This window comes from Orycteropus afer, unplaced genomic scaffold (assembly GCF_000298275.1).
Source record: "Orycteropus afer afer isolate SDZICR_OR568_19922 unplaced genomic scaffold, OryAfe1.0 scaffold00043, whole genome shotgun sequence".
In the NCBI taxonomy this organism is placed as follows: Eukaryota; Metazoa; Chordata; class Mammalia; order Tubulidentata; family Orycteropodidae; genus Orycteropus; species Orycteropus afer.
The window spans coordinates 12,740,840-12,766,762 of NW_006921630.1; the positions used below are offsets into that span (position 1 = coordinate 12,740,840).

Sequence of the window (25,923 nt, forward strand, 5' to 3'; positions counted from 1 at the left end):
TTCTGCTGTGCATGGGGTCGCTATGAGTCGGAAAGGACTCAACGGCACTTAACAACATAACAACAACAGGGGTTGGTGAGGACTTCATGTAAGGATATGTGGAAGCCAGGACAATGGGAGGTATGACCCAATCTTTTCTGTAGTTTCAATCAGTTTTTCAAAAACTATTTACAATTTAGTCTAATTCCTCTCTAATAATTGTTGCTGAGTTGATTCCAACTCTTGGCAACCTCAGTTTGTCCATAAACCCTGTATTCCATAAGGTTTTCAATGGCTTATTTTTTGGAAGTAAATTGCCAGGATTTTCTTCCAAGGTGCTTCTGGGTGAACTCAACTCTCCAACCTTTTGGTTCGCAGCTGAGCACATTAACCACCTGTACCACAAGGACTCTAACCCATTGCCATTTAGTTGATTCTGACTCAGCAACCCTGTAGGACAGAGTAGAATTGCTCCATAGGGTTTCCTAGGCTGTATTCTTTACAAAAGTGGACTGCCACATCTTTCTCCTACAGAGTGGCTGGCATGTTCAGACCACTGACCTTTTGATTAGCATCTGAGCACTTAACCACTGTGCCACCAAGGCTCCTCCCAAGGACTCTACTACACTGACATTCATCTCTTCTCATTCTGCCCTCTGTGAAGATGCATAAGAGCTGATAAGTCTTTTTCAGTTAATATTCATGAAGTGCTTACCCCTTTCCATTTCTGATAAGCTCCCAATCAATTTAATAGAGGAAATCCTGATTCCCAGTTCCAGCAGCTCTTTAAGACAGCAGGACTTTGGGGGCATGTATGTATGGGGTATAGGGTGATAAACAAGGCATTTTCTCCCAGTTAAGCAGTGACAATGAGGTAGACAATGCACAAATCTTGGCCTGTAACATATCCAGAATCCATGGAAGACTTCTATCTCAGTTTGTAGATTTGGCATTTGACTGCTAACCAGAAGGCTGAGAGTCAAACTTACCAGGTACTCCTTGGAAGGAAGGTTGGGCAATCTACTTCCATGGAGATACTGCCTTGGAAACCCAAGTTGGATCGGACTTGACAGCAGTGAATTATTTTTATTGTAGCCTCCAGATCCCCAAACTCTACCTAAAGATACCAATCAGTGGCTACATGAGGCACTCAGGAAGAATTCAGACACTCAAAATGATAGTTCTGGCCCTGCCAAGCATCCATAGCACATATTCCCAAGATAGACATCTCTTTACACTTGTACTTCATTTCTTTTTGCCACTGAAAGTTAATAATAAATATGGTTCTCAGAAAGTTATTATGCTCTTATCTATTGAAAAGAAGAATTTTTGAATAAGTTTCTTATTTCTGTCTTTTTTGTCCCCTCAACCTTGCCTTCCAGCCTTTTTCCTTAGAAGAAAAGCAGAAAGAAAACAAAGTATGGAGGATTCCAGAAAGTTTTCCACTCACTTTTGTGTGGCAGGATAAATTAAAAGTCTTCCAACATCTAAAATGTATGTTCTCTTTACCTTACACTTGAATCTTGATTAAAAGATTAATAAAATATGGTAATACCTATTCCTAGAAAAATGTCATGTTCACTTTCACTACTAAATTGTAACTACTTTCTAGCTCAAGGACTAATTCACTTTCACCATGATTCTTCTTTTTTAACATAAGAAAACTGAGACATGACAAAAATTGAGTAGTTTCCCCAAAACCTCAGTGCCTTGTCAGCAGTCAGACCAAAAGTCTTGCTAACATTGCTAAATGTCTTCCCAGGCGTGTGTTCTGTGATAGACAGATAGCGCACCACATGGACACACACGCACATGAAAACACACACACATAAGCACACACTCACACAGATACCTTTCCTACCTCATCAAATCCCATCTTGTCTGGATATTTAGGGACAACTGAGACAAACTGGGAGGGTTCCATTGGAGGACGGTCAACTGGAAGACACAAGAAACATGCAGAGTGATTTGTTAGTGAAAGAATCAGAAGAACAGAATTTCATCTGCACACTTGATCTCTATGGCAGAAACATGACTTGGGTGTCCAGGCCAGGGGTTAACTCCACAGACCTTATGAACCTTACTGCCCAGCAGCTCTCTAAGATGGAGCAGCCTAGGATGTATATTCTTGCTCCCTAAGAACTCTGATGGTCAGACATTGGTTTTCACTAGCACTGGTTTCTATGCACGTTGCAATATTTGCTCCATTTCCCTTAAGATTTATGTTAAGAGCTTTTGGAGGCAGTTTAGGGTAATGATTAAGAGGAGGAGGACTCTCAGTCTTGGCCTCTGAGGTCCTGGGAGAGTTAGTTGACCTCTCCATGCCTGTTTCATCATGTATAAAATGGGGAAAATAAAAGTACATCTGTTAGGGTGTTATAAACTTTAAATGAGGCACTATAGGCAAGACCTGGCAATCTATTTCCATAAAGATTTACCGCCTTGAAAACCCAATGGGGATCGCTATGAGTTGGAATCGACTCTATGGCACCGGGTTTGGTTTTTGGTTTATATGCAAAGCACTCATCATAGTAAATTAACACAGTAAATGGTTAATAACTCTTAGCTTTTATTTAACTGTGGTCCATGAGGAAAAAGCTCAAAAATAAGCTAGATTTTCTTTTTGAATAATGCTTTTTTTTCTATAAAGTTAAAATTGTCAAGGTCTGGGACTATTTTTATCTCTTTCAGGCAGGTTTAGTCACAGGTGTGCCGAAGGTCCTTTGTTTTAACATCTTTTCACCTCCGAAAGCCAGACCCAGAAATTGGTACAAGATTAAGGGGAAGTTTCCAGTTGGGAAGGATGTTGCAAATTGAATAAGAAAAGGTTTATTTATTTGCCACTCAATAAAAGCTCTGTTTACAAACTATGTATTTTATAGATTGGAAGCAAGTTCGGTTAAAGAATTCTAGAAAGTCTTGAAGATTTCTTTATATTATGGAAATTCAAAGCACTCAATTGGTTTTCCTTAAAGCAATAATACAAAGAATATTTAAAATGAGAGTTGGTAATTGGGTTGTTTATAGAACTCTCTGTGATTGCCTTTATCACTGACTATTCACCAATATCCATTCTCCTCTACTCTAGGCACAATAGAGAATTACCCTTCCTTGCCCTTGAAGGTCATGGCTATTTAACTTGCTGGGAAAGCATTTAATCGCTGCTGCTCAGCTCTCCAAACCCTTCTTCTCCCCTACATCTGCTTCACATGATGATCACAGTGGTATGTGCTGATACGGAGAAGCCACAAATTTGAAGCAGCCTGGCATGTAGCAAATCATATGGAGGACAGCTGCCCAGCAGAGATGCCAGGACTGCTGCAGATTTTGCATAGCAAGAGAAAAACCTTTGTTACATAAGTCAGCGTGAGAATCTGGCATTGTTTGATATCCCAGTATAACTTGGTCCATCCTGACTGAGATACTGTCCAAAGAGTATTATGGGAGATTTTAAAGGGAAACTATTTTATCCAGTTTATGATCAAATGATATAAAATTCTAGAATATAATGAGACAGGTTCCCTAAGCCAAGAGTGGGTTTCATTACTTCAAATATGACCCTTACAAGTCACAGCCACATAATGCATGTGGTTCTGTTTTCCAACAGAAGTCCAGAATATTTTGGTACTTTTTGCTCTGTTCTATTCCTTCATTTCTTTTAAAACAAATATTTATTGAAGATCTACCATGTACAGGATCAAGTTTTTAAGAGATGAAACTTACATACTAACTCCTTTGTGTTCAAATATAGTTTAAGAAGCAGTCTACTTCTTGCACTCTGGGCCTTAAACGTAAGAAGGGTTATATTCTGAGTTACCCTTTCCAGGCTTCTGGTCTCCATTTGGTACACAGATGGACTGCGTGGCTTTAACATTTTAGCCAAAGAGACTGCTTTTAGCCCCTCTAGCTCCTTCTAACATGGGCAGACATTGCACTCAAAGTACAAGTGTCCTGAAAAAGCCACAAGTAGCTGGCTGCAGAAAGCCACTGCTGAGCAAAAATATCAGACAAGTGTGCCTGGGTTTTACCACTGAAAGCAGAGGTAAGCCATAGAGGAACACAGGAAATGATATATTGAGTCTGCTCTAAGAGGCAGGTCTGATCTCCACCATGACAATCACACCACACTTTTTTTTTAATTGTAGTTTGGGTGAAAGTTTATAGAGCAAGTTAGGCTCCCATTCAACAATTTATATACATTTTGTTTTATGACATTGGTTGTAATCCCCTCAATGTATCAGCACTCTTCCCAACTTCCTTTCTGGGTTCCTTGTTTCCGTTGGTCCTTCTTTCCTGCCCCTTCCTGTCTTGTGAGCTTTGTCCTTGGGGAAATGCTGCCCTTTTGGTCTTGTATGGTTGATTGCACTCAGGAGTACATTCCTCCCTGGTGTTATTATTCACTTTATAGGGCTTTCTATTGTTTGGTTGAACATTGATCACCAGGAGGTGAGTCCAGTTCCATCCTTGAAGGGTGCTTGAGGGCCACAGTTTTGGAGGTTCCACTAGTCTCTATCAGACCAGTAAGTCTGGCCCTTTCTTTGATTTTTGAATTTTGTTCTACTTTTTCTTTCTCTCTCTGTCCTGGACTTTCTGTTGTGATCCTGGAGTCATACCAGACATTTAAGTGCTTTAAAATTTGTTTAGTCCTTTTATGTTCACCACACTTTATCTTCACTTAAAAAAAAAAAAAAAATAGATAAAGAAACTAAGACCAACCCAGATGTAGACTTACCCAAGGTCAAATAGTGAGTGAGTAGCAAAGCTGGAACTCAGTATCAGACCTTCAGACTTCAGATTCACTAATCTTAATAATTTTTACGTGAAGTTCTATTGCCTCCAAATGTCATTATTGAGAACAGCCACCTGGGATATCCCACTGTCTTATGCTCTGACTGGCAAGACCAATCTCCTTCTGCCGTACAATCCCTTTACATCTATCATCTTTACAAACACTAGCCTTGTGCCATTCTTGCCTCAATGGAAGAGCACCCTGAATTATCTGTATGCCTTCTAATGTACTGAATGAGGTAGCATTTTTACAGGGAAGGGCATAGTGCTTTCAGTGAGTGCTAGATATCATTATTGTTAATATCCTTATCCAGCTCCCATCCCAACCGAACTCTTCAACTCTACCTACAGAAACTGTGGTCTGTTGGTCACAAACTCCCCAATACCTTAAAGCTTATTTTCTGAATGTCTCTTCACCTATTTGTTTTAATGGGAACTTGGCTTTCCTTTAAGGACATAACCTCTCTTTCAGCTTTCAGAGCATACGCTGATTTTTCTCCAATACCCTAACTCACTCAAAACAGTGTTTCCTTATCCTTCAAAAACCCTATCTTCTTTGAAGCACCCTTCTATCTCCTCTTCAAACCCCTTCAGTCACAGATGACTCTAGGCCCAGAATCAAGTCTTATTGTCTGCCTTCATTAGCATGCCTAGTCATCATTGCCTAGTAGTGAACTTAGAACCGTCAACATCTACATTGGGCATCCATCCAATAATCTGGCTTGTTGACCTTAATGTTAGCAATCATTCTTTTACCTTCCCTTATTGACCCACCACCACATCCATATTTCACATCCTTCATTTTGTACTTTCATCTTTCCCTAGATTTCATGGTCTAGCACTTTAACACTTCCCTGGTTGTTGCTGTCTTTGTTAGGTGCCAGAGCCTGTTCTGACTCATAGTGACCCTGTGTACCACAGAACAACACACAGCCCAGTCCTGTACCATCCCCACAATCATTGCTATGTTTGACCCCATTGTTGCAGCAACTGTTAATCCATCTCATTTAGGGTCTTCCTCTTTTTGCTGACTCTCTGCTTTATTTCTGATGGTGTAATGGATAAAGCATTTGTCTGTGAACCAGAAGGTCAGTAGTTCAAACCCACCAGCTGCTCTGTGGAAAGAAGATGGGATGATTTACTTCTGTAAAGATTACAACCTCAGAAACCCGATGGGGGTTGCTCTGAGATGGATTCAACTCTATGGCAGTGAATTCTTTTTTTTTTTTTTTTGGTTTTCTACTTCATCTAACATGATGTTCTGATATCACGATCCCTCCTGCTAACCTGTCCAAAGTACAGGAGTAGAAGTCTCACCCTCCTTGCTTCTAAGGAGCATTCTGCTGTATTTCTTCCAAGACAGATTTGTTCATTCTACTGGCGGTCCACAGTATATTCAATATTCTTTACCAATACCATGATTCAAATGCATCAATTCTTCTTTGGTCTTCCTTATTCATTGTCCAGCTTTCACATGCATATGAGATGATAGAAAACACCATGGCTTAGGTCACACCTTAGTCCTCAAAGTGACATCTTTGTTCCTCAATACTTAAAAGAGGTCTTTTGCAGAAGATCTGCTCAGTGCAATATGATGTCTGATTTCTTAACTGCTGGTTCCATGGTGTCAATTGTGGATCTAAGTAAAATGAAATTTTTCACAACTTTAATCTTTTCTCCGTTTATCATTAGTTGTGATGATTTTTGTTTTCTTTGTGTTGAGGAGTAATCCATACTGAAGACTGCAGTCTTTGATCTTTGTTAACAGTGCTCCAAGTTCTCTTGAAACAGAAGTGCAAGTCCTCTGAAAACAAAAGTCTGTTTCCTCTATATCATAGATTGTTAATGAATCTTTCTCTAATCCTGATCCCTTCCTCCAATGCCTTGTAAAGACTCTTAATTCCCTTCAATTGGCCTTGCCTAAAAACTCCAGTTTTTGTTCAACTCAGTTTTCTACTTAGAAGAAGAAAAGCAGTATAGGATATATTCACACAATAGTTTTGATTGAGTCACTTCAAAATTATAACCACAATAGTCAAATTAGCATTCAAATCAAAACCACATCCATTGTCCTTGAGTGGATTCTGACTCATAGTGACCCCATGTGTTACAGAGTACAACTGACCTTCATAGGATTTTCTTTGCTGTAAATTTCCATGGCATGACTAAGTGGGTTTGAACTGCCAAGTTTTCAATTAGTAGTTGAGTGTAAACTGTTTTCACCATCCAGGGACTCAACACCACCAAATGATGCAACACCACTTCCTTAGTAAATTTACTTTACCAGAAAATTTTATGCCTTCTCCTCTCTCTTGAAATCTCCAATACCTCTCTCCAGCTGATGGCTGGGCTACCTGTTTCATAGAGAAAATATTTAAAATCAAATTGTTGCTAGGTGTTGAGAAGTTGGCTCTGACTCATGGCGACCCTATGTACAACAGAATGAAACATGTCCAATCCTGTGCCAGCCTCACAATCCTTGCTATACCTGAGCTCATCGTTGTAGCCACTGTGTCAATCCATCTCATTGAGGGCTTTCCCTTCTTTCATTGACCCTCCACTGTACCAAGCATGATATCCTTCTTCAGGGAATGGTCAGAAGGGACCAAAGTAGGTGAGACTAAGTCTGGCCATTTGGCTTCCAAGGAGCATTCTGGCTACACTTCTTCCAGGACAGATTTGTTAGTTCTTCTGGCAGTCCATGGTACTTTCAGTATTCTTTGCCAACACCACAACTCAAAAGCATCAACTCTTTTTCAGTCTTCCTTATTCATTGTCCAGCTTTCACATGTATGTGGGGCAATTGAAAATACCATGGCTTGGGTTAAACCAAAACGCAATGCCGTTGAGTTGGAGCTGACTCATAGCAACCCCTCCTTGGGTTTCTGAGGTGGTATCACTACAGAGGTAGATTGCCCAACCTTCCTTCCAAGGAGTGGCTGGTGAGTTTGAACCACCAGCCTTCTGGTTAGCAGTCAAGTGCCTTAGGCACTACACTACCAGAGCTCCTTAAATCAAATTAGACCTATCTTTTCCTTTTACCTCAGGCCTATAGACTCAGCTGCATCTATACCTATTACTCTGCCTTCCATCCACTTATTTTCTCCTTGAAAGGATGCATCCTTGTTTCTATCTGGAACAACCTCGCCAGTCCTGTCATGTATTTCAACCACTTATTTTCTCAAAATAATTCAGTCCTGAAATTATATTTTCTCCTATGTTACCAAGTTCTTCTTGTATACTGGAGTCTTTTCATTAACAACCTAACATGCTGTAATATTCCTATCCTAAAAATAAACAAAAAGATCTCTCCCTTGATTTCTCATCCTGTATTCAGCTACCACTCATTTCTCTGTTCCCTGTCACAAGACTCCACTTTCTCATCTCTCCATTCTCTCTTTGACGCACTCCAATAGATTTTTGTCTTGACTGTTGCACTAAAGTGACTTTTAACAAATCAGGTCATCACAGACCTTTATGTTGACAGAATCAATAATCAATTCTCTATCCTCAGTGTACTTGATTTTTCAGCATTATCTGGCTCCTTCTTGAAAATCACTACTTCAAATTTTTATGCCAATTCACTTGCCTGTTTTTCCCCCCAGCTTCTGGCTGTTTTTCTACCCCAGGGATCTGCCAGTCTCTCTCTCTTCTTCTCTTTCTGTGTTTTCTTACTACATGAATTTACCCTGTTTCATGCTTTAAATATCCTTCTATATGATGACTCTCAAATGCCTACCTATAGCGAGGGCCTCTCTCCAGATTAACATAGTCAACTATCTCCTGACCTCTCCACTTGACATGACCAAACTTCCCCAAATCTTCTCCTATGAAGTCTTTCCCATTTTAGTAAATGGTATACCAGACAGACTTCAAGCCAACATTCTGGATTCATTCCTGATCTCTCTATCCTTTTCATGAGCTGTATCCACATCTCTGTAATCTCGTTGGCTTCAACATCAAAAATATATCCTTAATCCATTGGCTTCTCACCACCTCCCTTGGATGCTACAGCATGCATTGAACCTACCCTCATTTATTACCAGGAGAGATGGCCCTACTCCACCTTTGTCCTTTACACTCTCATATCCACAGCCAATCTGAATGGTCTTTCTAAATGCATAAACTGCATCACACCAGTCTGCTATGGATTTTCATTATTCTTAGAATAAAATCCAAGTCTCTCACCTATAAGACTCTGCATGTCTGGAATTTTTCTCCATGACTTCATCTCCTTCCACTCAACTCGTCCTTTACACCCCAACTACACTGGCCTTTTGCCCCTCAAGCACCCTAATCTCTTTCTTGTCTTATGGTCTTTTCATATGCTATTCTTTCTGCTTGGAATAATCTTCCCCCAAATAATACATGTGGCTACTGCCTTGTTATATTGTCTGTCTCCTTCTGTTATAATATAAATTTCTTGATGATACTCTGTTTTGTTCACTGCCATATACCCATTATCTTGAACAATACATGGAACATAAAATGTGTTTAATAAATACTTTTTTATACATTAGAAGATCTTCTAATGGGCCACTGCCTGTTTTTCAGCTTCACTGCCCACTGTGCCTCCCCAGTCACCCCCACTGCCCACACACGCCCATCTTATGCTCTAGTGATGAACAATACAACTTCTCAAATGCTGTGTGAATATTTAGTATAAATAATTCCTCTTTTAGATGCTATTCCTGACTTCTTCCCCTGCACAGTGTTGATCAGTTACATTCTCCTTTAGCAATTATTATAAATTACACATAATAGTAAATGTTGTTGTTGTTATGTGCCGTTGATTCAGACCTGACTCAGAATGATCCCTTCTTGGGTTTCCAAGGTGGGATCACTATGGAAGTAGATTGCCAACCTTCCTTCTGAGGAGTGGCTGATTACTGAACACTTACCAATTCTGACATCATGCTAGGCCCAGAGTCAGTAACAATACAAGGTTCAAGGACATGAGCTTTGGACAAAGCAGGATTGGTTCAAATCCCAATCTCTCATTTGTTTATGTCATAATTCTGGGCAAGTTACTTAACCTCTCTATGCCTCAGTGTCTTCGTTTCTAATATAGGAATAATAAAGCTCCTTATTTAGTTATTATAACAATTAATGAAAAGATGTGCAAAAAAGTGCTTAGTGTGGTATCTATTAGATTGTAAGCTATTATAAAATTGAAGTCATTATTATTATTATTCTATTACACTTTTTGCACACAATGTGGGGAATTTGTACAAAATCTTTGTAAGGTAAACTTTACAACTGAGGGGATTAAATTACTTGCCCCAGGTCATATAATTAGAAGGCAGCAGAATCAGGGTTTAAATCTATACCACAAAACACTATTTTAGCACTTATCGCATTTGTGACAAGCATTTACTTGTGTACTCAGCTCTCCACCTGGACAGGAAGCTCTCTGAGGGCAAAGACCTTATCATGTTAATATTTCATGGGAGCTCTGATAGCATAGTGCCTAAGGCACTTGACTGCTAACCAGAAGGCTGGTGGTTCAAACTCACCAGCCACTCCTTGGAAGGAAGATGAGGCAATCTACTTCCATAGTGATACTGCCTCGAAAATCCAAGGAGGGGTCGCTATGAGTCGGGTCCGACTCGATAATACATAATAACAACAACAAATGGAAAATATTTAAGAATGAATTAACGAACAAACGAACAAATTTCTATGTTTCAGCCAAGGCAGACTGGTGGTTTGTGAGGTTCCAGCCTTGCAAGATGAGGAAATGGACTGATTGATGATCACTGTTGAAATCGAACACAAGCCATCACCCCTGCTCCTGTTCACTTACTCATTGCTTCTATCTGCACATGGATGAGGTTCTCGATGTCCTCCTGTAGGGTCTGATGGGGCTTCAGGGGGATGGGCACATAGCCATAGTGCTCTCTGTTGCAGAGGTACATCTGGATGCCTAAGGACCCAAGACAGGGACAAAGTAGACCAATCAAAAATCACAATTTTTTGTTCTCTAGTGACAGTTGAGGGTAAGGAGATTTGAATGTGACTGATGCTGCTTGACACTGAAATTGAACATGTAATTCTTCCAGGTACTCTCTGTAGATCTCAAAAATACTCCTTTATTAAGGAAGTAAAGTACAGCATTTTGGGGCTATTAAAACACTGGGCCATTCTTCAGCTCATAGGAAATTGATTTTTTCTCTCTGAAGAAAAAAACATGCTTCTGGCCTGAAATGAACATTAAAGGCATGAAAGGATCAAAAGAGAAGCAAGGAATTCTTGTTCCAGGGAGCAGAATGGAACACTGTAATCCACCTACAGGAAATAACGAGAAAATAAGGAATGGAATCCATATTTGATATGAAAGCAAACAGGAAAATCTTGACAGATTATTAAAGCTAAATCTAGGCATATATAGAACAAAAAATAAAAACAAAGGAAATTTAAAATTTCTATGATTCTCCTTTGTTTTATTTCTTTTCTTTAAAAGCCTGGCTTTGGAACCAACCATCGGATCTGAAACTTCTATAATACTTTCATAAATGAACAAAAGAAAGTCTGCATTTCATGAGCTGTTAAGAACTTGCAGTAAGAAAACACCAAAAATCTACCACAGCTCTCTAGTATTCAGCATTTGTTTTCATAGCTCCAGCTAGCTAATTTGGTCACAAAGCATCTTTCTGTAATCAGCCAGACAACTAGGGACATAGGAATAGAGATGCTCTCAGACAGATTCAGTAACTGACAGTCCTAACTAATGAAAAGATTGCTTAAGATGAGTCTGCCAAACCCTGATTTGCTAATTGGTATAATCATTAGTGCTTTTCAGGGAGAGAATTATTAACATAGTGACTTCTTTATTTTGTGCAATGAAATTTCCTCCAGTCAGCTGCATTACCTGCCAATTTAGGTGAAACTGTCTTACGGTATTAACAGAGAGAAAGAGAAAAGAAAAGAATCTGTATCCTTCTGTTTTACTGAATCTGGCTTGAATTGGGTCTGGTCCACCGAGCACTGTTACCTCCCTTGCCTTCAAGTTAACTTCCATCTCACTAGCTCTGGTATTACCCCACATGAATGCTTCTGGGGAACTTCAAACCCAAATGCATCCTCTTGCAAAATCATGATGAATTCAGAAAATGGAAGGAATAAGATGTAATATTTTAGTTGCCGTTCTATGCTAATTAGCAAAACCATTTCACCGTTTACCTTTCCAATGCTTCAGTAAAAACAGTTTATGATACCTAGCAAGCTACCCTTCAAGTGTGAGGATACAAAAAAGGTATTTTCTGACATGTAAGGCCCTCAAATATTTACTGCTTATTACCCTTTCTCAGAAAGTTACTGGAGCAGGAAGAAGAAGAATGTTACAAAGAGTGAGAAAGACTTGGGACACAGAAAATGGAATGGTCAATGCAAAAGGGAAGAGAACGGAGTACCAGGTTGACAGCTGTGGCACGAGTCAGATTAGAATATCTCAGAAGGCTCTAGGAAAGACATCTTCACAAATATGAACTAGGAACAACTGATGAATCTAAACATTCTGAGAAGAATTTTAGACAATTAGTTATTAGTTTTTTTTATTGCATTTATTGTTAGGTTCCATTGAGTCAGTTCTGACTCATAGTGACCCTTTTTACAACAGAATGAAACACTGCCCAGACCTGCACCATCCTTACAACTTTTTTTTTTTTTTTCACAATAGGTGCTGTGCATGAGCCCATCATTGCAGTCCATCTAGTTAAGGGTCTTCCCTTTTTTGCTGACTGTCTACTTTACCAAACATGATACCCTTCTCCAGGGATTTGTTCCTTCTGATAACACAACCAAAGTACAAGAGGTGAAGTCTGGCCATTCTAGCTTCTAAGCATTCCAGCTGTACTTCTTCCAAGACATATTTGCTTGTCCTTCTAGCAGTCAATGGTGCATTCAATATTCTTCACCAATACCAGAATTCAAATGCATCAATTCTTCTGCCATCTTCCTTAGTCATTGTCTAACTTTCACATGCATAAGACGCTATAGGAAATATCATGGTTTGGGTCAGGGACACCTTGGTCTTTAAAGTGACATCTTTGCTCTTTAACACTTTAAAGAGGTATTTTGCAGCAGATTTGCCCAATGCAATTTATCCTTTGATATCTTGACTGCTACTTCCATGTGCAATGATTGTGAATCCAAGTAATATGAAATCCTTAACAACTTCAATTTTTTTCTCCATTTATCATGATATTGCTTATTGGTCTAGTTGTGAGAATGTTGAGGTGCAATCCATACTGAAGACTAATCTTTGATCTTCATCAGTAAGTGCTTCAAGTCCTCTTCACTTTCAGCAAGCAAGGTTGTGTCATTTGCATACTGCAAGTTGTGGATGAGTCTTCCTTCAATCCTGATATTGTGCTTGTCTTCATATAGTCCACCTTCTCAGATTATTTGCTCAGCACACAGATTGAATAAGCATGGTGAAAGGAACCCTGCAGCACACATTTGCTGATTTTAAACCATACAGTATCCCCTTGTTCTGTTCAAATGACTGCCTCTTGGTCTATATACAGGTTCTTCATGAGCACAATTAAGTGCTCTGGAATTCCCATTCTTTGCAATGTTATCCATAACTTGTTATGATCCACACAGTAGAATGCGTTTGCATAGTCAATAAAACATTGGTAAACATCTTTCATCATCTTTCTAGTATCCTTTGCTTTCAGCCAAAATCTGTCTGACACCAGCAATGATGTCCCTTGTTACACATCCTCTTTTGAATCTGACTTGAATTTCTGGCAGTTTTCTGTCAATCTACTGTTACAATAGTTTTTTTAAATTATTTTCAGTAAAATTGTATTTGTGTGTGATAATAATGATATTGTTTGATAATTACTGCACTCCATTAGATTACCTTTCTTTGGAATGGGTACAAATATATATATCTTCCAGTCAGTTGGTCAACTAGCCATCTTCCAAATTTCTTGGCATAAATGAGTGAGCTCCTCCAGTTCTGCATCCAGTTGCTGAAACATCTCAATGAGTATTCCATCAACTCCTGGACCTTGTTTTTTGCCCTTTCCTTTGGTGCAGCTTGGACTTCTTCCTTCAGTATCATTGGTTTTTGATCATATGCTAACTTCTGAAATGGTTGAACATTGACCTGTTCTTTTTGGTACAGTGAGTGACTCTATATACTCCTTTCATCTTCTTTTGATGCTTCCTGCATCATTCACTATTTTGCCCATAGAATCCTTTGATATTGCAACTTGAAGCTTGAAGTTTTTTCTTCAGCTTGAGAAATGGTGAGCATGTTCTTCCCTTTTGATTTTCTAACTCTAGGCCTTTGCACATTTCATTATAATTCTTTACTCTGTCTTCTCGAGCTTCCTTTTGAAATATTCTGTTCAGCTCTTTTATTTCATCATTTCTTCCATTGATATTAGCTACTCTCCATTAAAAAGCAAGTTTCAGAGTCTCTTCTGACATCCATTTTGGTCTTCTCTTCCTTTCCTGTCTATTTAATGATTTTTTGTTTTCTTCATGTGTGATATCCTTGATGTTATCCCACAACTAGTCTGGTCTTTGGTCACTGGTGTTTGATGCATCAAATCTTTTCTTCAGATGGTCTCTAAATTCAGGTGGGATATACTCAAAGTCATAGTTTGGCTCTTGTGGACTTGTTTTAATTTTCTTCAGCTTCAACTTAAACTTGTATATGAGCAATTAGGGTCTGTTCCACAGTCTGCCCCTGCCCTTGTTCTGACTGATGATAATTGAGTTTCTCCAAAGTTTTTTCCACAGATATAGTTGATTTGATTGCTGTGTATTCCATTGGATGAGGTCTATGTGTATAGTTGCTGTTATGTGGTTGTAAAAGGTATTTGCAACGAATAAGTGGTTGGTCATGCAAAATTCTATCATGTGATCTCTGGTGTCATTTCTGTCACTAAGGCCATATTTTCCAACTACTGATGCTTCTTTTTTTCCCCAACTTTTGCATTCCAATCACCAGTAATTATCAATACATCTTGATTACATGTTGGTCAATTTCATACTGCAGATATTGGTAAAAATTTCAATTTCTTCATCTTAGGCTCTGGTGGTTGGTGCATAAATTTGAATCTAGTATTAACTGATCTTCCTTGTAGGCATATGGATACTATCTTATCACTGCCAATGTTGCAGTTCAGAATAAATCTTGAAATGTTCTTTTTGGCACCACTCTTCTTTAATTTGTCATTCCTGGAATAGTAGACTATATGACTTTCTGATTCAAAATGACCAATTCCAGCCCATTTCATCTCACAGTGCTTAGGATTGCATTAGTAATAATAAAACTAAGCCCACCAAAATTTACTTGTTAAGTTAGACATGACAGGAAAACTAACCATAGAATGCTAAATGGCTTGGCTTAGAATTGGGTTTACATGATTATAACAACATAAACACCAAAAATTGCTCTTAAATTATCTTAAATTACATATAACTATATTGAGAGGATAGGGTGATGGGATGAATGTGTTTACATGCAAGGGATGAAAGGAGAGAGAGCTAATTCCTCATCTTTTGTAATTTAGAATCAATAGATAATGCCTAAAATAAAACCAAAAAATCAAGAAGTAGCAATGCAACCATGTTAAATACTCTATTAATCAGTCATCTAAAAGAGAGAAAAGTGGTTGCCTTCTATAAAAGGGAAATGGTGCAGGGGTAGTATACAGGGGACTTCTAAATTTTTAATAAATTTTGGGGAATTATTTGAACTCTAAAAACTGTGAATGGGTAATTTGATTAAAAATATATATAAAGAGGATATGTGGTGATAATTAGATAAATTCTCCAAAGGAATCAGGTACTCAAAGTGAAATCTGCCTCTGGAGAAAACTATTTTTCATTTCAAGAACTTTGCTTCTCTTATGAAGCTACAAACATTTTCTTGAGCTCGTTAGTACCCTACATTGCAGATTGATATAGTTATCTCTCTTCTGGGTTATGAAAAACTAAGCTCAGAGAAGCTGTGATGTGTCCAATCATGCCCTCATCTCTTGCCTATTCTGACCCCCAGCAGTCATTTGGAAGATGGCTGGCTGGTACTGGGGATTATTTCTAGTGGACATGATAAAAATCCTAGACCACTGGCTGCAATGGGATGTGAACTTTTGACCCTAGATTCATATAGCCACAAACACTGTCTATGACTGATTGTGCTCTCCTCTTGGGCTAGCCGGGCAGCGAACCCCCAGCACATCAGCACACTGTGATTGCTCCCTCAGTTACCACCCACATGTGATAATGGTCACAGTCTGAGGTGAAAGATTGAGGATCTTTTTAACTTTGTTGTTAGATGGCCCTGTTGGAGACATGTAGGATGTTATTTCTTTTGGAGCACTTTAAAAATTATGTTCAGTAGATGATACACACAGCTGGGGAGCTTTACAAGAGTAAGAACAAAAGAACTCAAATCATCTTTAATCAAGACTCTCTCAAGGCAAAGGAGAAGTGCTTTTTCTTTTTTGGACTCAAAAAGGGAAGAGCTGAGAGACACTCAGTGGTCTGCACATGACTTCCAGCCTTATTCATGTCTCTCCTTAAAATGTTGTTATGTGCCTTCAAGTCGGCCTGACTCATAGAGACCCCTCCTTGGGTTTCCAAGGCAGTATCACTACGGAAGTAGATTGCCCAACCTTCCTTTCGAGGAGTGGCTGGTGGATTTGAACTGCCAGCCTTCTGGTTAGCAATCAAGTGCTTTAGACACTACACTACCAGAGCTCCTCTCCTTGAAATACTATTCATGAAATTACTACCTTAGAACCAAACAACTGTCAGGAAGGCTCATTAATTCCTTCGAATGACAGTGATTGCTTCCTGCCTTGACTCCTGTGTCCTGCTCACAGTCTGCACCTCTGATCTGGCCCTTGGCTTTTACTACTACATCCTACTTAGTTGTTTTCACGCATAAAGATCTTATCTTTTCAACTAACAAAAAGTCTAACACAATGCTATGCACAAAAGTAAAGATTTTTGAATTGATCCTGTCCTTCATTTTCAACTTCTCCTCTCCCAACTGAATCACCAATCAAGAATGCACCTGTCTTCAATGTTCTAGAACGGCCTGTGGGAAGTCTGACCAATAAAGCACAAAGTCCTGGTAAATAGGCCAAGGGCAGAGCTGAAAAATACCCTCTTCTAACCCAAATATCCAGTTTTTGGTTTTTAAAAAAATACATCATAATAATTTAGTGTGTGGGGTCACAGTAATTCTTTGTGCAACAACTTATAAAGAAAGACTCTGTTAGGCAATGATCATTACTGTAATTGTTAATAGCTCACTTTTCTGGAACATCCTCACTTCAAGCACTGAAGCAAAGGGACTGGCACAACTTAAAGGAATGAGAAGGCCCTGACTCTGCTTCTTGTCCCAGAGAAGTCAGGGCAAATCACTGACCAATCTGAAAGAAGCAGTTTCCATTAACACTGATGCAAGAACCTTCATGAAAACTTCCAATCCACTTGAGGATAAGAACATTGTTTTTGCCCTGGCACAAGGCCTAAAAAGTGTCTACACCTGGCATCTAGATTGGGTCTAAATTGCTCTAGCAGCCAGGGGTGGAAAGTCAGCCTTCCATATTTCCACCACTATGCTCATTGTAGCATAGTGGCTAAGACACTTGCCTGCTAACCAGACGGCTGGCGGTTCAAACCCACCAGCCACTCCTCGGAAGGAAGGTTGGGCAATCCTACTTCCGTAGTGATAACTGCCTCGGAAACCCAAGGAGGGGTCGCTATGAGTCGGGGCCGACTCGACGGCACATAACAACAACAACAACAACATGCTCATTGTAACAATTCTAACACTGAGGAGTGAGGACAACTATGGCTTTAAGGGCAGCCTCAGCTGTGTGAGCTGTAGTTGAATTTCAATTAATATAGTCCCAGCGGCCAGCAACCTGCCTCAACTGCCTGGGGTCTCTGTGTGATTTCTTTCACCCTAACTTATGTGGTGACAGTGAGTTTATTCACCATCTTCTTGGTTTGTAAACTCATTTCTGGTATTGGCTAAGCGGCACATTTCTGGCACATTGTAAATGAGACTTAACTTCTATCAGGAAGGTCTGAATTATACTGAGTACAGTTTTCTTTTAAGGTTGTAGTATGTTTCTGTTGAACTGCTTTAGTGAATTATGTTCTCCCTGACTTCATGTGTAGGGTGAAACAAGAGAAATATTCCTGCCTACTTACTTATCTTTCCCTGAAAGTCTACAACCCACTGGAAATGCATTCCCACCAGTTCAGACTCAAGTCTGGCCTTAGGGACTATGGGACAGCTATTGGTTGTGTTCCAATATCTCTTCTTGGCTTCTTCTTTAGTGAAAGAATTGGGGTCCACAACTATATCAGATAAAGAGTGCATGTTGAGCCTCTCTTAGAGCTAGATGTTGTCCTGTCAATGGGATGTGCATGAAATTGATGTGTTGGTTCCTGTGACGGTTAATGTTATGTGTCAACTTAGCTATGCTATGTGCCTAGTTGTTTGGTTAAACACTAGTCTAGTTACTGTTATGAAATAGTTATATATGATGAAATCAATTGGCTTTAGTAAACCCGATTACTTTCCAGAATGCGCATGAGCTTCAATCAATCCGTCAAAGGCTTAAAGCAAAAAGGATGAGCTCTGTCTCCAGACTACAAATAAATACTTTTAATGGCCAGCACATCATCTGACCTACAGATTTGGACTTGCCAGTCCCCCATAATTGCATGAACCAGTTCCTTAAAAAAAAAAAAAAAAAAACACTCTCTCTTTATACACACACACACACACACACATACACACATACACACACACACATATATAGCCTATATAATATATATTACTATATAAACAATAGTATATGTATAGTATGTGCACATATGTATTCTTGGTCATTGGTACTCACAGTTGGAGCACCACAGAGGGTGTGAGTATGGTTATTGCAGACAATTAAGTCACTCTAACACTACTTGAAAAGAGAATTTTCTAATAAGATGCACAAGACAAATGAACTGGTCATTCGCAGTGTTTTCATGGAGGTAGTGAACCCAAACACAAATAGTACCTGCTTGCCTGCTGGAGAAGGCAAAGACAATGATGTCATCAAAGGTCCAAGTGTAGTCCTGATGTGGAGGGTAGAACATCAGCTTGTCTGAGGCCTCCTTCCTGAGGTCAATGAGGAATGTGGAGTGGACCATGGGGACGGGAAAGCAGCCCAACCTCTTCCACTCTCTAATCTGAAGGTAGTCTGGGGTCCGTTTATAGAAGCCCTGTAAAAGAACAGGTAGGTGGGTTGTGTTCTCCGACCTGAGGGCTGCATCTTTCCCAGTCATCACCTAGGTTGATTCCTTCTAAGCCATCACTCAGTAATGGAAGCTCCAAACAAAGCCACAAAGCCACAAAACCAAGTCTTTTCTTTTGGCCTAATAATTTTTAATTGAGCTCAAGAAATGTTCTCTGCATATAAAACAACCCACAAAGGGTCTTGATTTCAGAAATTATTTTGGTTTCAGCATAAGTGATTTAATAATTATATAAAAGTATATTTTATGTTAAGATGGAGATGAAATATGACTACATGGTTGCTGTTGTTAGTTGTAGTCTGGTACATTTTGACTCACAGTGACCCCATGTGTGCAGAGTAGAACTGCTCCATAGGATTCTCAAGAAGTAGATTGCCAGGCCTATCTTCTGAGGCTCCTTGGAGGGGGTTCAAACAGTCAACCACCAGCCAGTAGTCAATAACTTAGCTGTTGGTGGCACCCAGGGACTCCAATGACTACATTTAGAGGTGGAATAGCACAGTAGTGAAAAGCACAGCTTTTTACACCAGACTGCCTGAGTTCTAATACCATCTCAGCCACTAACTGATTGCAGATATTAGTCAAGTTATTCAACCTTGCTGTCTCTATTCCTCATCTGTAAATCTAGGATGATGACACTATCTACTTCATGGGACTGTGTCTGAAATGACAAAGTAAGGATGTTGTTAGGAGCTGTTGAGTCAGTTCTAACTCATAGTGACACTGTGTGCAACAGAATGAAACACTGCCTAGTCTTGCTCTGTCCTCACAATTGTTGCTATATGTGAGCCCATTGTTCCAGCCACTGTGTCAATCTAGCACATTGAGGATCTTTTTTTTTTTTGTTGCTCCTCTACTTTACCAAGCATGATGTCCTTCTCCAGGGTCTGGTCCCTCCTGATAACATGTCTAAAATATGTGGGATGATGTCTCATCATTCTTGCTTCTAAGGAGCATTCTTGCTGCACTTCCAAGACGGATTTGTTCATTCTTTTGGCAGTCCATGGTATATTAAACATTCTTCACCAACAACATAATTCAAAGGCATCAATTCTTCCTTGGTCTTCCATATTCATTGTCCAGCTTCCACAGACATATGAGGCAATTGAAAATACCATGGCTTTGGTCAGGTCCTCAAAGTAACACCTTTGCTTTTTAACACTTTAGAGAGGTCTTCTGCTGCAGATTTGTCCAATGCAGTACATTGTTTCATTTCTTGACTAGTGTTTCTGAGTGTTAATGGTGAATTCAAGCAAAATGAAATAGTTAACAACTTAAATATTGTCACTGTTAATCAGAATGTTGCTTATTGGTCCAGTTGTGAGGATTTTTGTTTTCTTTATGTTGAGGTGTAATCCATACTGAAGGCTATATATAGTCTTTGATCTTCATCACTAAGTGTTTCATGTCCTCTTCTCTTACAGCAAGCAAGATTGTGTCATCTGCTTATCACAGGTTGTTAATGAGTCTTCCTCCAATCCTGAGGCTGTGTTCTTCTTCATAGCATTCTGAAATTCCCATTCTTCACAATATTATCACAATTTATTATGATCCACACAGTCAAATGCTTTTGCACAGTTTATAACACATTGGTAAACATCTTTCTGGTATTCTCTGATTTCAGCCAAGATCCATCTGACATGAGCAATGATATTCCTTGTTACATGTCCTCTTCTGAATCCAGCTTGAATATCTGGCAATTCACTATCGATGTACCACTGCAACTATTTTTGAGTTGTCTTCAATTTTACTTGAGTGTGTTGTTAATGATATTGTTCAATAATTTTCACAATCTGTTGCATAATCTTTCTTTGGAATGGGCACAAATATGGATCTCATCCAGTCAGTTGGCCAGGTAGTTGTCTTCCAAACTTCTTGGTTTAAACAAGTGAGCACTTCCAGCATTGCATCCACTTGCTGAAAACATCTCACTTGGTATTCTGTCAATTCATGAAGACTTGTTTATTGCCAATGCTTTCAGTGAAGCTTGGACTTCTTCTTTCAGAATCATTGGTTTTTGATCATATGCTACCTCCTCAAATGGTTAAACATCAGCAAATTCTTTTCATGCTTTTGTGTTGTTCAATTTGTTGCATAGAATCCTTCAATAGTGCAACTTGAGGCGTGGATTTTTCCTTCAGTTCTTTGAGCTTGAGAAATGTTGAGTGTATTCTTCCTTTGGGTTTTCTAACTCCAGGTCTTGCACATTTCATTATAACACTTTGTCCTCTCGAGCTGCCCTTCAAAATCTTCTGTTCAGCTCTTTCACTTCATCATTTGCCCCATTCACTTTAGCAACTCCATGTTCAAGAACAAGTTTTAGACTCTTCTGACATCCATTTTGGTCTTTTTTCCCTTCCCTGTTGCACGTGTATGTTTGTGTGTGTGTGTGTGTGATTTGGGTGAAAGTTTATAGAGGCAATTCATTTTCCATACAACAGTGCATACACATTTTGTTTCATGACATTCATTGCAATCCTATAATGTAACAACTCTCTTCCCACTTCCTCCCTGTGCCCTTTTTTTCCTATGCATTCCTGCCCTGAGCTATCTCCCTGTGCAAGTATTTCCCTTCTGATCTCCCATGGTTGATTGTTCTAAGTAGTGTACCTACCTGGTGTAAATGTTCATCTTATATGCCTGTCTATTTGTGTGGAAGCCATGGGAGTGAGTTCAATTCCAGGCCTGAAGGGGGACTAGGGGCCATAGTCTCAGGGGTTATACCAATCTCTATCAGACCAGCAAATCCGTTTTTTTTTTTTTTTCAAAAAATGATTTTGAGTTTTGTTCTCCATTTTTCTCCCACTCTATCCAAGATCTCCTATTTGAACCTTTTCTGAGTGACTGACAGTGGTAGCTGGGCACCATTTAGTTCTTGTCTCAGGGTCATGTAGGCTGAAGTTTGCATGGTCCACTAATCCCTTGGAATAATTGTTTCCATGCATCTCTGGTTTTATTCATTCTTCTTTGCTGTGGATGAGGGGAGACAAATTGTTGCATCTTAGATAACTGCTTGCAAGCTTTTAAGACCCCAGTTGCTACTTACCAAAGTAGGATGTAGAACAATGTTTTGTGCAGTATGTATGACAATAGAGCTTGATGTCCCCCTGTTTTTGTTACTTAGTGCCGCTCTGACAGAAATATACCACAAATGGGATGGCTTGTACAAACTGGAGTTCATTCTTACAATTTTTGGAGGCTAGAAGTCCAAGTTCCAAGTGCCAGGCTGTAGGGGCTGTGTGAAAGCCCCTCGATGTTGGGCTTCAGCTCTGCCTCTTGTTCCTGGCTCACTGAAGCTGGAGGTATCTCTTCACTCAGGCAGCTACTGGCTGCTGAGCCTAACAAGCCCAAGGTCGACAAATAAAATGGCACAGTCCTGATGTTAACAATGAACACGGCAGGCCATTGATTCAAGTCCATTGGAAGTCTCAAGATCAGCAGAGCATGGCAGGCTGCTAAACAATGACTTGGCTAGATGCAGGGTTCAAGAGTGGCATAAGCTAGAGACCGTTCCCAAGGCTTCTCCTAATATAAAAGAAGCAGATCACGTACTTAAAGCAGCTACTCAGTGGCTCACAGAAGATTCCACCATGGGGTTAATGACCAGTCTCATCATGGGGAATACTACATCCAGCTGCTCAGCCACTCAACCAGGCCCAGCCAAGTTCACACACCATCTTAACTACCACGTCCCCCATGACCATGGTCCTGAGCCTGTGGGACCAGTGACTCACTCCCTCAGGGTGTTTGGCTGTGGCTAAGCAGTTATCATAGCTTTGCCCATTAGCTCTATTATATATATTGACATTTTTATCACTGACTGTCATCGAGTTGATTCCGACTCATAGTGACCACCACTGGGTCTCCAAGGCTGTAAATCTTTACAGAAGCAGACTGCCTCTGTTTCTTCCATGGAGAGGCTGATGAGTTCGAACCACCAACCCTTTGGTTAGTAGTCAAATGCTTTAATCAGTACACCACCAGAAAAACAAAACCAAACTCACTGCTATCAAGTTGTTTCTGACCCATAGCAACTCCCATTGGATTTCTAAGGGTGCAAATCTTTATGGAAGCAACTCATCTTTCTTCCACAGAGCAGCTGGTGGTTCGAACAGCTTATCTCTTGGTTAACAGCCAAATGTTTTAACCACTATGCCACCAGAGCACCTGGACATTCTTATGTTGTTGTTGTTATGTGCTGTTGAGTTGGACCCGACTCATAGCGGCCGTCCTTGGGTTTCCAAGGCAGTATCACTATGAAAGTAGATTACCCAACCTTCCTTTTGAGGAGTGGCTTGTGGGTTTGAACCACCAGCCTTCTGGTTAGCAGTTAAGTGTCTTAGGCACTATGCTTCCAGAGCTCCCGGACATTCTTATAGCACATATAAAAGTGTATGTAGAAAATATCATCTGCCAAACTTACATATATGATCATGAGTATACACCCTTTTGCCTAGACATACTTGATCATTTAGCCTGTTTACCTATGTATCCACCTGTAGATTAATGTTTACTGATAATGCAGTATTGTGTATGTAAATGTGTTTATCTTTTTGTCTGTACCTCTTGTGCACCTGTCTGTGTCTTCCTTTTCCTTAATGTTATTGTGCTGGTCACTTGCTTTGGATATGTTGCCTTTCCCTTCACACGAATTGATATTTGTCTCTTACCTATCTAGCAATTTTCCCTCCCCTTTCCTCTCATCCCTGGTAACTAACAAAGAACGTTTCCTTCCATATGTAAAGCTTTCATTGTTTACAATAGTGGGTTAACACAATATTTGTCCTTCTGTGATTGACTTAGTACACTCAGTATAATGTCTTGGTGGTAGTTATGATTGTGTGTCAACTTGGCTGAGCAGTGGTTTTAAGTGGCTGGGCAGTTGGATGTAGTTATTCCACAGGATGAAATTGTAATCACCTCCATGGTGGAATCTGCTGTGAGCAGCTGAGTAATTGCCTTGGGGTGTGGCCTGCTTCCAGTATATAAGGAGAGGCCTTGAGAAAGATCTCGAGCTTTTGGCACATCTGAACCCTGCATTTGGCTGAGTCTTGGCCTGCCATGTTGCCTGCCAATCTTGGGATTATTCCTGGACTGGAACCAGTGGCCTGCTGGATACCTGTTAAACTTGGGATTGTGCCATTCTATGTGCTGACCCTGGGTTCGTCAGACTCAGCAGCCAGCAGCTGCATGAGTCAGAAAAAGCCTCAGCTCCAGTGGTCAGGGAAATAGAGGCAGAACTGAAGTCCAAGGTCAAGGGGTCTTCACCCAACCCCTAAAGCTGGCACTCTGAATTGGGACTTCTAGCCTCCTAAACTGTAAGATGATAAATTCCTGTTTGTTAAAGCCATCCACTTGTGGTATTTCTGTATAGCAGCACTAGAGAACCAGGAGAATCCTCCAAGTTCATCCACGTTGTGAAGTGTTTTGCAGATTATACATTATTCTTTAGTGTCATATAGTATTCCATTGTGTATATGTACCATAGTTTATCTAGTCCTTTGTTGATAGGCACTTAGGAAGCTGTTTCTATCTCTGCTATTATGAATAGTGCTGCAGTGAACATAGGTGTCCATATATCTATTTGTGTCCTATCTCTCACTTTAGGATATATACCTAGTACTGAGATTGCTGGATCAAATGGTATTTCTATTTCCAACTTTTGAAGGAATCACCATACTGTTATCCACAGTGGTTGTTTCATTTTAAAGTCCCACCAGCAATGTATAAAAGTCCCAATTTCTCCACATCTTTACCAGCATTTGTCCTGTCTTTTTAATGACCTTTTGCTTTCTTCATGTATGACGTCCTTGATATTATTCCATAACTTGTCTCGTCTTTGGTCATTGGCGTTCAATATATCAAATATATTTTTGAGATAGTTTCTAAATTCAAGTGAGATATACTCAAGGTTGTACTTTGGCTCTGATGGACTTGTTTTAATTTTCTTCAACTCAACTTGAACTTGCATATGAGCAATTGATGTCTGTTCCACATTTGGGCCCTGACTATGTTTTTACAGATAATACTGAGCTTCTCCATCATTCTCTTTGCACAGTTGAAGTCAATTTGATTCTTTTGTATTCTATCTGGTGAGATATGTATAGTCACCATTTATGTTGTTGAAAAAAGGATTTCCAATCAATAGATCATTGGTCTTGCAAAATTCTATCATGCAATTTCCAGTGCCATTTCTATCACTAAGGCCATATTTCCAACTACTGATTCTTCATTTTTGTTTCCAACTTGTGCATTCTAGTCACTAACAATTAGCAAGGCATATAGATTGCACTTTTTATAAATTTCAGACTGCAGAAGTTGGTAGAAAATTTCAATTTCTTCATCTTTGGCTTTGGTGGTTGGTGTGTAAATGTGAATAATATTCATTTTAACTAGTCTTCCTTATAGGTGTGTGGATATTATCCTATCACTGTCAGGATTGTACTTCAGGTTAGATCTTGAAGTGTTCTTTTTGATAAGGAATGCAACATTGTTCCTCTTCAATTTCTCATTCTAGGTATAATATTTTGTATGACTGTCTGATTCAAAATAGCCAATACCAGTTCATCTCAGCTCACTAATGTGTAGGATATCAATCTTGAAGCTTTTCATTTCATTTTTGATTCTAAAACTAGAAGTAACGTCTAATTTTCCTAAATTCATACTTCATACATTTCACTTTCCTATTATTGATGGATGTTTACAGCTGTTTCTTCTCATTTTGGGTCATGCCACATCAGCAAATGAAGGTCCTGAAAGCTTTACTTCCTTCATGTCATTAACGTTGACTCTAGTTTGAGGAGACAGCAAGTCCCCATTTGTATTTTGAGTGCCTTCCAACCTAAAGGGCTCATCTTTCAGCAC

General features: G+C 39.6%; 1 protein-coding gene across 1 annotated transcript in view; it reads right to left on the minus strand.

The window, feature by feature from the left end:
• Positions 1-25,923, minus strand: part of COLGALT2 (collagen beta(1-O)galactosyltransferase 2) — a 207,922-nt gene that overhangs the window by 49,859 nt on the left and 132,140 nt on the right. Inside the window, exons 5-7 of the mRNA XM_007937676.2 lie at positions 18,822-19,026; positions 10,574-10,693; positions 1,841-1,917 (exon numbers count right to left, since the gene is read on the minus strand). Coding sequence (XP_007935867.1) covers positions 1,841-1,917; positions 10,574-10,693; positions 18,822-19,026 — 402 coding nt within the window. The remainder of the gene's footprint in view (positions 1-1,840; positions 1,918-10,573; positions 10,694-18,821; positions 19,027-25,923) is intronic.